This window comes from Idiotropiscis lumnitzeri, chromosome 4, assembly GCF_059441095.1.
Source record: "Idiotropiscis lumnitzeri isolate Australia: NSW breed Sydney's pygmy pipehorse chromosome 4, RoL_Ilum_1.0, whole genome shotgun sequence".
In the NCBI taxonomy this organism is placed as follows: Eukaryota; Metazoa; Chordata; class Actinopteri; order Syngnathiformes; family Syngnathidae; genus Idiotropiscis; species Idiotropiscis lumnitzeri.
Window position 1 is genome coordinate 3,480,931 of NC_142394.1, and position 12,781 is coordinate 3,493,711.

General features: G+C 40.3%; 1 protein-coding gene across 7 annotated transcripts in view; it reads left to right on the forward strand.

Annotated features, from left to right (window-relative positions):
• Positions 1-11,404, forward strand: part of ablim3 (actin binding LIM protein family, member 3) — a 56,464-nt gene extending 45,060 nt beyond the window's left edge. For 3 of the 7 annotated variants that reach the window (XM_088293786.1, XM_088293788.1, XM_088293785.1), the window contains 14 exons: positions 415-579; positions 1,091-1,120; positions 1,227-1,353; positions 1,979-2,074; positions 2,366-2,416; positions 7,415-7,549; positions 7,670-7,740; positions 7,894-8,062; positions 9,292-9,321; positions 9,464-9,519; positions 9,711-9,777; positions 9,863-9,873; positions 9,954-10,034; positions 10,330-11,404. In XM_088293786.1, coding sequence (XP_088149912.1) covers positions 415-579; positions 1,091-1,120; positions 1,227-1,353; positions 1,979-2,074; positions 2,366-2,416; positions 7,415-7,549; positions 7,670-7,740; positions 7,894-8,062; positions 9,292-9,321; positions 9,464-9,519; positions 9,711-9,777; positions 9,863-9,873; positions 9,954-10,034; positions 10,330-10,443 — 1,203 coding nt within the window. In that variant the 3' untranslated portion in view covers positions 10,444-11,404. Of the gene's footprint in view, positions 1-414; positions 580-1,090; positions 1,121-1,226; positions 1,354-1,978; positions 2,075-2,365; positions 2,417-7,414; positions 7,550-7,669; positions 7,741-7,893; positions 8,063-9,291; positions 9,322-9,463; positions 9,520-9,710; positions 9,778-9,862; positions 10,035-10,329 lie in introns of all 7 variants that reach the window. The other 4 variants (XM_088293789.1, XM_088293790.1, XR_015842867.1 and 1 more) reach the window with 4 other exon arrangements.
• The last annotated feature ends 1,377 nt before the right edge of the window (positions 11,405-12,781 follow it).

A 12,781-nucleotide genomic window follows, 5' to 3' on the forward strand; every position in this document is an offset into this window, starting at 1 on the left:
GCTGTGTGTTGTCAGTGCACGCAATGTGGCTTCTGCATGCAAGTGGGGAGTCACTGCTCTGTGCTCGGCCATGCTTGCCTCTCATCTCTTAATCAATGACCTTTGTGGTTGAGGTGATGGATGAGGGACAAATGCAGTGTAAGCATACTTGCCTTCCAAGTTGTTTCCCCTCCCCCTCCTACGCTCGAGCTGTCTTTCCTCCTGAAGGTCAACAACTGTCAGACATTTCAGACACATACACGAATTATACAGGTGCTTGCATATGTGTTCATGTGTCTGCTTAGACTTCTCCATGGCTGCATGTTCTGCTTACCATCACTCGTGGAGTTCCCATACTACTGTTTCTGGGCGTCCTTCATGTGGTTGCTGTTGTGTCTGTGTTGGTGGTTGTGCGTGTGTTTGTCCTCTCTCCAGGCCAGATTGGCGAATGAGTTCCTAGATTATAAGGACCTAGCTGCCCTCCCAAAGATCAAGGCCATATATGAAGTCCAGCAGCCAGACCTCATATGCTCCTCATACCAGCCCTACCACAGATACACCTCTGATGACAGGCTAGACATGACTTACAGCTATGGGGAGGTACAACAGCTACACACTCCAGGCCAAATGTGGCACTGGTCTGTAATTTAAGGAGAAATGTTCAGTTTTTCAGGTAGACACCCTCGTAAAAATGTTTGGTGAATTGCGTATTTCTTGGCACACTACATTTTCATTAGGGTTATATGAAGTGCAATACATCAAATAAATCAACTCAACAAACAATTGCAACTTGCAGTATGGCCACGTTCCGATGTTTTTTCAATGGAATTCACTGTCCTGGTTATCCAGACTCTCCAATGTGAATTTGTATCATTTCAAATGAATACAAATCCTTAATTATAGCAGCTCTTTATAACGTCATCAAGTTGACACTGTTTGAAACAATTCATCTCATCTTGGCTACAAAAGCTGCTTTGTTCTGATTATTCTGATTATGGAAGCCTGCCAAAGGGCAGCGCGACTGTAAATGCATAATCTGAATGTATTACTGTGATGAATTGCAAGATATGTGTATTTTTAAACAACATGTCTTCCTTCTTTGATTCTGCAGTCACTTGGGACACTTTCTCCCTATTCTCAGGTAGGCATTCCCATTCACACTTACAACACAAGCACTTAAGAGCTCTTAAAAGCACTGCTATGTTTTCCTTTTGTTGTCTTGTTCTTTCCACCTCTCACGTGTCAAGGACTATGACTGCCTGGACATGAAGCAGAGGCGTTGCTCCAGTCCAGCTTACATTGACTCCCCAACCAACAGTCGTCAAGGCATGTCACCCACCATGCCTCGCTCTCCGCAGCACTTTGGTTACCCTGGTGAGCATATAAAAATCTATTGTCAAGTCAATATCAATGCAAATGCCGGAATGTTTTTATGCAAACAAAAATATGTAAATATTAACAGGAGCATAATTTTTCCGTGTGCCTAAATAAGACCCTTGTTGGCTCTGACATTATATTCTGCTCATAGCCTTGAGGGGCCATATTTACATGGTCACATCAATGGCGGTTGTTGTAATCGGGTGTTATATACAGCATCAGGCCATGATTAAGTCCTCAATTCATTATTTTTCAATTCACGCCTCTCCTCTTACCTTCTCCATCTCTTTTCCCTTTTGTTGTGACATAGAAAGCCACAGTAAACCTAACTAAAAGCTAACTGTGCATTTAATCCTGTTATGATGAGGTCCATCATGATGTGCTAGCATCGACGTACATTCTGCATGACAGGGGTTGAAATTCAAGTGCAATTTGAGAGGTGTATTTTTCAATAGCTCAAAAACTATTTTATGTAATTGTATATTATGTTAATTAATTGCAGAAGTTTTCAAAGTATACTTAATTACAAGCTGGTTTTTTTTCAGTTTTTTAAACTGCAAATCAGTACTTCATTGATCATTTGGTGTGGGACCCTCCTATTCTTTGCTGTGATTGGCTGTAGGATGTGAGAGCGGCAGGAGCTCACCGTACTACGATCAAGAGGGACGCTCCAGCACACCGACCCTCATCCAGCCCCCAAAACATTTTCATGTACCAGGTAGGACTCCTCACCAGCAATGTACAAATCACTCTGAGGAACAACTTCAGATTCCTTGGGAGTGAAAGGATGTGAACAATACTATATGTAACAAAGTCATATTCATAAACAAAACATATTCCCTTTTGGCCTATCCTTCCTCTCATACGGCATACTTGACCTTATTGTGTCTTCCTTCACAACCTCTCTTCTTCTTCTCATCCTATTGTTCCAAAAGCAACTCACAACCTCTAGCCTTTCCTCTTTTATGGCACTGCGTTTCAATTTTCCATCTCCTCTTTCTCTCCTCAGCCACAGGGGAGCCCAACATCTACAGGAAGCCTCCCATCTATAAGAGAACGGGTACAGTGCAGTTAGCTCCGCCCCGCCTTAGCCTGCCTGTCCTCCTGTCAGTGTAGTCATGCTGTGCTTGGACAGCGATGTCATTACTGATCTATCGATGTCTTTCAACAGCCCCTTTGGACCAACTATGGATTAGTATTGACATTCCAATTATTGTTAGTTCAACTACAGCAATAAAAAAAAACAAAGCCTTGCTAGCAAACACTAACAGTACTTGACTTGCTTCATTTATTAGTGGTGAGATACTTAAAGGGATCCTTGATTGACGTTAACATTGGCACTTATGTAATAGGTTTGCGTGTAAAAATGTTATCAGTACTAAAATGCTCCCCCCTAAAAAATTCTGTAGTGAGCTAAGGTTTTTTTGGTATTAGATTTACGACTAATTGGCACGCCCCCTTCTGGAGCTCGGCTTGTTATTATCTCATTTACTACCATTGACAGCTAAAGATGTCAAAGATCCATTTTTTTTTTTTTTTTTTACTCGGCTGGTAGTGAATGAGTTCATTCCGGTTTCAGCGTCTACGTCACAGCAGGGATGCAAGCGAGGTAATATTACTCGAATTGTTAGTTCTGTTGTCTAAAATGGCAACCTTCTTTCACTTTAACCTGTGAAAGTATAAAAGTGTTCTGTACGATTGTTTGGATTTGTTGACATCAAACGTGAGCACATGTGATCACCTCCACAAAATCAAAAATAATGTGACAATCGATTCTCCCCGATCGGTTATATTTTAGCCACACTAAAGTCGTGTCAACTCTCAGGCGGCAGAAGGTGGCTGACAGCGGCCATCAGGTGGCCAGGGATCTTTATATGCCTTTTGGGGGGGGCGTGGCCATATTCCTCATTAAAAGTACGTGTTTTTCAAGTCGTCACTTATTTGCTAATTTCTCCAAAATTAATGGATAAAAAAGTAAATGATAACTAATTTCAGTTTTCTGATCAAAAAGTTTATAAACTGCGCTTGTTCGTGAAAAATGGACCATCTTGGTTGGACAGATGCTTTTAGTTTTTGCGATAGGCCATGAAAGAAGTCAACTCTGCTCAGCCATCACCCTTTTTAATACGTGGGAAATCACATATTTAGAACATGCATACAACAAACTGTATTATAAAAGAAAATTATTTAATCAATATAGAAATTATTGGCATTCGTCTAAAATGTTGATGACTCATGGGCAGAAATCCAATGGAAGCTGCTGAATTTTAATAATTTGTCTCCGAACACAAGCTGCCATGTTTGCTTGTTCACAAATTAAACTTAAACATGTTCTGTGATCCACAGTTACATTCCATAAGCAAAGTATTTTAGAATGTGGCCTTGGTTGTAGTTCTGTGTTTTTGTGCATGCTAATTTTTGTGGCCTTTTAGTAAATTCTGTCAACCTGTGTAGCAACATGTCTGTCCATGAAAATTATGCTAATTATATCACAGGCTGTAATCTGTCCTTGCATAAAGTTGGATTTTCAAACAAAGAAATATCGACCTAAGCCAACTGAAAGGAAAGTGATGTGAGACCAAATTCCCAAAATTTGCATTGCTCCGGATTACACACCTGTTATGTGCTATTTAATAAACATTTTTTTTTTTTCATATTGGTGAGTTTTCTGCAGGCTAGAGCCACATATAGCCTCAGGAAATATCTTTTGGCTTTATTCGCTGTGGGGCATATTCTTCCATTTGCGCTAAAGTCAATTCCTTTTACAGCTTGCTTGCGCACCTTTTAAGGTGTGGCGATTCTCCCGACCCCGACTAGGCTTCTTTCACACCCACATCAAAGATTTCGAATAATTTCCAGATTGTGGAGTTTTCGTGAGACATGAGAATTCCATAAGATCCATTTTGAAAATATCCTGAAATTAACTTGCATCGTTTTCGCCAGTGAAGTGTACACGGCTCATCCACAGGCTACTTTGAAGGGGCTCGTGCTTTTGCCTTTACTTTTGAATAAATCCAACACCCGAAACTTAAACAGAATACCATGTCCATAACAGAATGATTAGAATGCACATTGAGAGTTGACCAGGTTCTCAAGCAACGTACCACATGAGTGGTGCATCCAATACCCCCAAAAATCACAGATTTATATATTGTGACCAATGCCTCAATTGCATGTCCCATTGGCATGTGGAGATGCTCCTCACAAGTGAAGGACATTTTTTTTGGTTTCACCATTTAATATGATATAATGTCAACATTTGGCCCTTATTGTATTGTCATAGGGTCAGTGAGCGTATATGGGACAGGTGTACCCCGCCTCCTGCCCTGTCTGCACGCCAGCACATGTCAGCTGTTGACAGTCGTCAGTCGTCACTCGCTGTCAGCGGCTGTGAAATGACTCAAAACGTGCAATATATTTTGCTTTCGAGAGCCGCTATACCTTGGGCCAGAGTACGGAGGCAAAAGATGTTAAATCTGCAGGAGAATGCGCACATCCACCCAGAGTGCACACATTTAATGACTTAAAGTCAATGGGAGAATTTGTGCAGCCAAAAAAGTGTGCAGCAGCCCGCCTTTTCTGACTTAAGCACATGGGAGAATATGCCCCTATATGCGTGGTAAAGTGTCACATCTCCCACAGGGGTGCACCAGTAACATTTCCCTTTTCTTTTCACCTCTTTTTTTCTTGCATCCAATCACATTTTTTCCACTACCCTCCGCATCCTGCTCCATTTAACCCGGTGACCTTGCCACTGTAAGTAATCTCCCTCGTACTTGCTGTTTCACTCAGTCAGTCCGTGGATTATATTCATGTCTGTGTCTTTCTTCTTGTTTTTGGGACGCCATGTCAGCACTGTTCAGCCTACTCAACTTTGCTGTGAACATACTTGTGTACTTGTGTATGTGGTGTCAGGCAAGTGGAAAGTGTGTGTCCCTAAAATGACAATGTCCGCCACTGGTGTCATGCATTGTGTGGATTGGAATTCAATGCATCATGGATCGAGGCCGGCATGGTTCCTGGCTAACAGAGCGAGGAACGATCCATCTGACATTAGGTTGCATGTCGACCCCATTGACTTCCATTGACTGTGCTTTTGTGCAGAGTGACATCAATGTGATTGCTTCACATTCATGAAATGACTGCCTGCCTCAGGCTAGGCCCTGACAGAACTAAAGTTAAAAGAGCTTATTTTCATGCTGTTGGCTCAAACATTATCGCCTCGAACTCCCTAGGTTGGCTCCTTGTAAATTCACCATCTGAACTTGGACAAGGCTAATTTATTTTGCGTGTTTCACTGCTGTCCACCTGTCTTAAAGACCGAGTGGGAAGTAAGTTTGGAAAATGCCAAATAAATTTTTTTGGGGTCACAAGTCAATTACACGCACACACATAATACAAATGATAAAGCCAATTCTATTTTTTATTTTGTATATTTGACAAAATAATCGTTTTCCCAAAGTGAGATTCTGCCGAGCGACAAACCCAGAAGTGTGATGTGATTCCAAGACAACTATGGCAGACGTCAACATAGAAAGTGTATCGACCCAGTCAGATATTGACTCACAAAATGAAATATCAAACGTATCTGAGGGGATCCACACCCTCAGGAGAACAAAAATATTGTGCGGCTGTCAAATCAGCTTCCGGTAGGACGATACGCACGGGTAGGACATTTTGGCATAACAGCGGACATGCAGTGGAGACAAGACTCATCGAGATTGGACATTTTGGCATAACAGCGGACATGCAGTGGAGACAAGACTCATCGAGATTGGAACGCTAAGATATATAGGCTGCTTTATTAGCTTTGCATTTTTGTTCTAAATTCAATGCTCTGCCATGCTGTAAATGACACACGGTGAGATTATTCTGCTATTACTGAGACCACACGTTATGGTAGGTCGGTTTCTTACGTTGTCAATGGAGAGGTATTTAAGGTATATATACACACTTGCTGTTCAACTCCCTACGTAACATCCGCGCGCTCGTTCTCCTCGGCTCCTTCCATGCGCACGCCACATACATACATCACAGCCGTCAGTCACACACAAGCTGTCACACTACACGCAACACTGCACGTTTTTCAAGATGGATTGATCTTTTTGCGAACCCTTTATCATAAGCAAAACGGTTGAGAAAACCGACATGGCGTGCTTGTGGCCAAGAACACTCGTCGACACTGGCTTGAAATTCCCCCTGTTTGCTAGAATGAAATTGATCCATTTACATGCCTTATTTTTTCGTTTTGGCTACTCAAACAGATGCTTCCCAGAATGCGAACAATGCATCGCTACACAGCGCCGAGGCATTTCGCTGAATAACGCAACAACAATGACAGTTGAGCAGCTCACCGGACAATAAGCAATGCAGTACAATGGCGACTGGCGACCCGTTGTTCTGTAAATGACGTCGTTCATGAAGCATAGCAGAGATTGCCGAATAATAACATTTTCTTTGTTAGGGCGTTGCAATGGGTCTAACTAGGAATCCAGGACGTTTGTGTTAAAAAGAAAGTAATGTGACGATTCTTAAAATAGATTTGTTACTCAAAATAAAATTTATCAAGTTTACTTCACACTTGGTCTTTAAGAAGCCTGTATGCAGGTTCTGGCAATTCACTCCTCAGGCAGGAGTGACAGTGAGAACAGATAATGCCACGAAATGCTTTTCTCACTAATATTGTACATACACACATACATCTCTGCAAAAAGAGAATTTTCCGGTATGAATCAGAGGATAATTAATTTTGTAGAAATCCTTTTCATCTCAGCAAAAAAAAACTGTGACGCATCTCTTTTCATTCTGTTTTTATGGCTGCACTGCCAACAGCCCCATTTCCCAGCAGGTATTTGAATATTGAAAGCAGCAAAAGTAGAGCAGTAAGCAAATTGCAGATGACTAAGTTGGGCTGGGCAAACTCATTCATTCAGAGTGACAGCTATTTAAACATTTGACAGACCAGAATGTCACGTTTGATTGGTCTTTGATCCATTACTTGTTTTTTGTTTTGTTTTGCCTGCTTTGGCTCTCTCCTAAATGTCTCCCTTTTTAACAGACAATCATTTGAACGCAGCAACCAAAAGTAGGACCAGTGAGGATATCTTAAGATCCTCCCGCCTCTCCACCTTCTCTCCTGAGCCATACACCCAGTCTGAGTGTGACTACTACCCATACAGCAGCTCCCCCCGGGGTACGGAAGACTCATTTCACTCCATATGGTTTTCTGCCTACGCTGGGCCCAAGTCATCAGAGTATACCTGAGTTGCTTTTCACTCATAAGGGAATGTCTTTTATCTTCATTGTCGCTCAGCCTACCGGGTACCAAGGAGACGGTTCTCAACGGGGGGAGATGAAGAGAGTTGGAGTCACGGTCTTCAAAGAGTAAGCGCTTCATTATTTGCTCCCCGTTACTTCAACATAGCGTCAAAAACGCCATAAATAATGCATATCTTAGGGTACAGTACCTAAACGAGCCCCCTTGTTAGTTGCTCCCACACTACTTTGTGCTCTGCACATCAAATTCCTTCTTCTCAGATTGGGAGTGGCATAGGAAGGATGATCCTCAAGGAGGAGATGAAAGCCAGATCTGGTTCCTATGACAACGACCCCTGGGGCAGTGCAAGGAATTCTCGTAGCGGGAGCAAGGAAACCCTCAACACTACAAGCTACAGCTCCACGGCTTACAACAACACTATCAATGGATGTAAGCAAAAACCCGTTTCACTCATGTCGCCACAAGTTCCAGAATGGATCAGTACCAAGCGTACGTCTCATACCACCTCGAGCTTTGTTGTTGGAGGAGTAAATCTAGTATACAACAGGACAATTAGCACCATTACAAAACACACACACACACACATTTTCTTTGATCTCCAGCACTGTATCTTTTTCCAAGACTGAGCTGGCGTTGGCTTTGCGGTGGTGGTAGTGGTGTTGTGAATGCAGGTTTGTGGTTAGTGTGGGGTTGTTGAGGGAAGGTTTATTGACATGGAAACGGCTTGTTGCTCTCAACCTCATGGTTAGTCTTCAGCAGTAGGAAGGAAAATGTAACCTATTTTAGCCAAGTGATTGTGCCGCATGATGCTGCTTTACGTTATTTAACACACACTTTGTAACATGCCCCGCGATTGGCTGGCAACCAGTTCAGGGTGTGCCCCGCCTACTGGCCCAAGACAGCTGGGATAGGCTCCAGCACCCTCAGCGACCCTTGTGAGAAGCGGTACAGATATTGGATGGATGGATGTTTTTAACAGAATAACTGAAAATATCTATATGGTGATATGAAATGGCTTTTTTCCATATCGCCCAGCACTAGTTGAGGCTGTTATTTTAGCCCGTGACATTCACGCTGTAGCTTGTCTTCATCCGCTCCCCTTTTTTCAAGTGCTTCTTTTCACTTGCATGCACCATCGCTTTCGTCATCTCCCTCTTTGCTGCTTTGCATGCTACTTGGATCTTACTTCTCGTCCTCCTCCTTCTTCCTCGCCCGCCCAGGCGTGCTTCTCAACATGCTATCCTTCATGGCTCCGTATATGCATGCATCCATCCATGTGTGTATGAAACTCACTTGTTCTCCCGTGCACAGCTGGTGTCCCATATCCTGGTTTATTTATGAGCAGTAAGATCTCTCATTAAAGCCCTTTCTCAAATGGGAGGGGACACAACTGAACAGCACTCTGTTGGTTCTCGTTCAAAGGCAACAAAGACGTGAAACCATATTGAGCGATTCAAACGTGTTTGATTCCTCTCCTTAATGGGCCTCTCTCTTCATTTTGTACCTGTAATTCTGTGTGATTCTCCCACGTATTAATGAAAAATAATCAGGCCAACAGCTATCATGTCAAGAAGCTTTTGAATGTTTCATTGCCGGTTTCCTTTTTATTTGTGAAGTTAAGAAATTTGAATGGTCTTCTGGTTGTTTGTCATTCACAGCTCCCCGATCTCAATACAGCACCGATAGTGGTGAGTAGATTATTTTAACAGTACAGCCCTAGAACCACCACCATCAAATGTTAGTAGTGAGCGCCATCTTGTGGCACTAGATTGTCACTGCGCGTTTGATGTGTTAAATTAATACTTGAACATTTGCATGTTTTTCTTTTAGATTTTGTGTGCAAGTCTGCCTCACTCCCAGGTTACAGACGCAATGGCATGCAAAGGGTGAGACGCCTGTGAATCCAGCAAAGCACTTCCTGACAATATTTGGCATTTGTATGTAGTACAGAGCCTTGAAAAAGTATTCATACCCCTCGAACCTTCTCACATATTTTGACTTAACAATCACAAACTTGACTGTTCTTTGGTGTCTATACTTGCTAAATGGACTCTATTTTATTTTGTATCACCCCCAGCCCCAGAGTGCCGACTGCTACCAGTACCAGTACGACAGTAGCAATGAAGTCAACTGGGGAAGCAGAGGTACTACGAAATGTATTTAAAGCATGTTTTTTTTATGTCATTTATTTGAATGCAACGACTTAACTATCTTTCATTTGAATTACAGCTGAATACAAGGTAAGGGTAAAACACTTTCAGATGTTTTGAATGTTTGAATGTTGTCAGGTGACATAAGGCCCATTTGGATTTCCTTGCAGATTTACCCCTATGAAGCGCTTATTGTCACCACCAGAGGGAGGAACAGGCTTCCCAAAGATGTCGAGCGAGCCAGACTGGAGGTAACTTGAACTCCTACTAATGTGAGTGGAAGTTAACTGATTAATAATTAATAGTAAGGCAAGAAATGAACGAGAGCAACTCTAATGTGTGACAAGTACAGTGAAGAAGGAGCAAGCGTGCAAGTCGACTGGCATAAGTGAAGCGTAAAACTTACAGCTCTCTGACTACATACTGTTGAATTTGGACTGGACAGAAACACGAGTCATTTTGCTTGCCCAGATCAGAATGAAATTTTAGATGCAAAAATAAAATTGTTGACATTTGTTGAAGAGATTTCCCCATCTTTTCTCCCAGCGTCACCTGTCCCCAGAGGAGTTTGTCCAAGTGTTCGGCATGACCATCGAGGATTTCGACAGGTTGGCTTTATGGAAGAGGAATGAGCTAAAGAAACAGGCCCGACTCTTTTAATAGCATCTGTGTGGACGTCTGTTAAATACTGCCATACATCTAGAGGGAAAGTGATGAACTATGGAGATTTCTGCACCGTTTCACTGCCATGGCTGAGAACCTGTTCTAGATTTCGTCAAGCGACCAACCAAATTGTGCGCACACCAGCACAGACTTGTGTGATTCAGAGACACGTCTTCACAGAAGCAGTGCTCGTGTGTTCACGTGCTGGAGTGATCTGAAAGCAATACAGACTGGGAAGTGTAGATGCCATCTTGTGCTTTTCTTTATTGTGAAAGACTGAGGAAGGCACGTCTGCAACATACGATAAAAAAGATTTAAAAAAAAAAACAGCTGCCCAACTTTGACACCATGAGGAGAATTTTGGCTTTGCCTTATTTGTTATGCTTTTTACATATATTTTATGAGTGTGCAGCACCAGCAATCTGAATAACTAGAATGTAGTTTAAGTATAAATTTTTTGTCACTTTATTAGTGCGAAGGATATATGATGATAATAGATGAGAGCTCAAATGTTTTTTTTTTGCATTATCATTACTTCTTCCCCTGATTTTGCACTCTTCCTCAAAATACTGTGTTCCCTTATGCTAACTAATAGCAAGAAAGAATGAGCAATGGAAAGTACTTCTAAACTTATTTGACTTACAGTAAATAGGAAAAAAGAACTAAGCGTGCAAATACAGATTCCACTACTTCAAACGAATGGATATGCATAGACTGTGTCGTAACATTTGAATCGAATGTGCAATACACTTCACCGATGACAGAAGACAAGCCACCGACACAATGTTATTTTTCCGTTTGTTTTCTAATTCATTGCAATAGAGCGTTGTGGACAGCGGTCATCCAAATTAATTATGAATTTTCCTTGGTACTTAAAATCCAGGGTTTGACATTTTTCCTTTGAATACTGTTATTTTGGATTTTGTCACTAAAATTAAACTTACAATTCCTGTCTCCCTCTTTGTGTATAATGCATCTTGATATGAATATTAAATAGTGTGTAATATCAGTGACTATCTTAAACACACTAACATTATAACAGGTGCATTTTTAAATCCAGCCTACCAAACATTTATATCCTCAACTCTTTTCTGTATAGATTTATCATTTTGGTGTTGTATTAAATAATTGGTTAATTAATTATGATGAATTGCAATTTTAAGGGTTAGGTTTTGTTGATCTGGCCCGTCTTTCCATTTTGAAAATCAGACTTTGGAAGGTACCGTTTGCAGTGTTGAGCAGTGGTAAATTGAGGTAGCCTACTTTAAATCTGCAAAATGTACATTTTTCATCAAACATCTTTTAGACAATATTCAAACATCATATAATCCATAAGTAGTTCACATGAACCCTCCAAAAGATTGACAGGAAGATTTCGGCTAGATTGTGGGTGTGAAAAGTATGCCTCAAGGAATCATCACATTCTTTAAACTCGCATGCTGAGCATTTCAAATCCTGTATTATTTTTTTGCATTCCACACCAACATGTATCCCTGTTTATTTATTATTATTCACTAAACAGTAAATTGGTTGATTGGTTGTATATCAGTAAAAAAAAAACAAAATCTGATTTATATTTATTTGCATAAACAACTTGTCAATTGTTTATTTTCAATAATACAATTGGAAATGATAATTATTTTATTAGTATTATAAAGTAATTCACATAACTAAAATGTATTTGTTCATTTTCATGTATTTTGTACATATTCATCCCATTATTAGGGATTAAATTAATGATTATTTTAATAAATGATTAATCTGTTGGTTAATTTGACGAGCCATCGGATTTAAAAAAAAAAACAATGATTAATTTTCATGCCTTTATGCAAACATAGGACATTATTACAAACTGACCATGAAAAAAATTAATAAAAAAATCATATTCAGTTAGTGGTTTGGTCTGTAACATGACTGAAAATAAGAAAAAAAATTGATCAAAGGTTTTATTAGTAAAAATGGTCTGCTTTTGTGGAGGACTATAGAAATTGGAGACTATTTACTGGTGAGATGATGATTTTCGGACGATGTTTTAATATCTAAATTAAAAAAGGTATCTAAATTATTAATTTATTAACAGAAGCGATTATTGATTTGGTAATTAGTTGTTGAGTACATTACATTAAACAGTTGGTTAATTGATTTATCGTGAATTGTAAAAATCTTTTTTTTGTCAACTAGTCATAGCTAAATTACTTATGAATTAAATTAAATTAATTATGAATAATACAATATAAAAATGAAACTGCATTTTTTTTATTGTAATAAACTGTTTTTAGATATACATCTATAACAACAATAACCTTGACCTCATCTACAATTGAGTTTGCCTGTC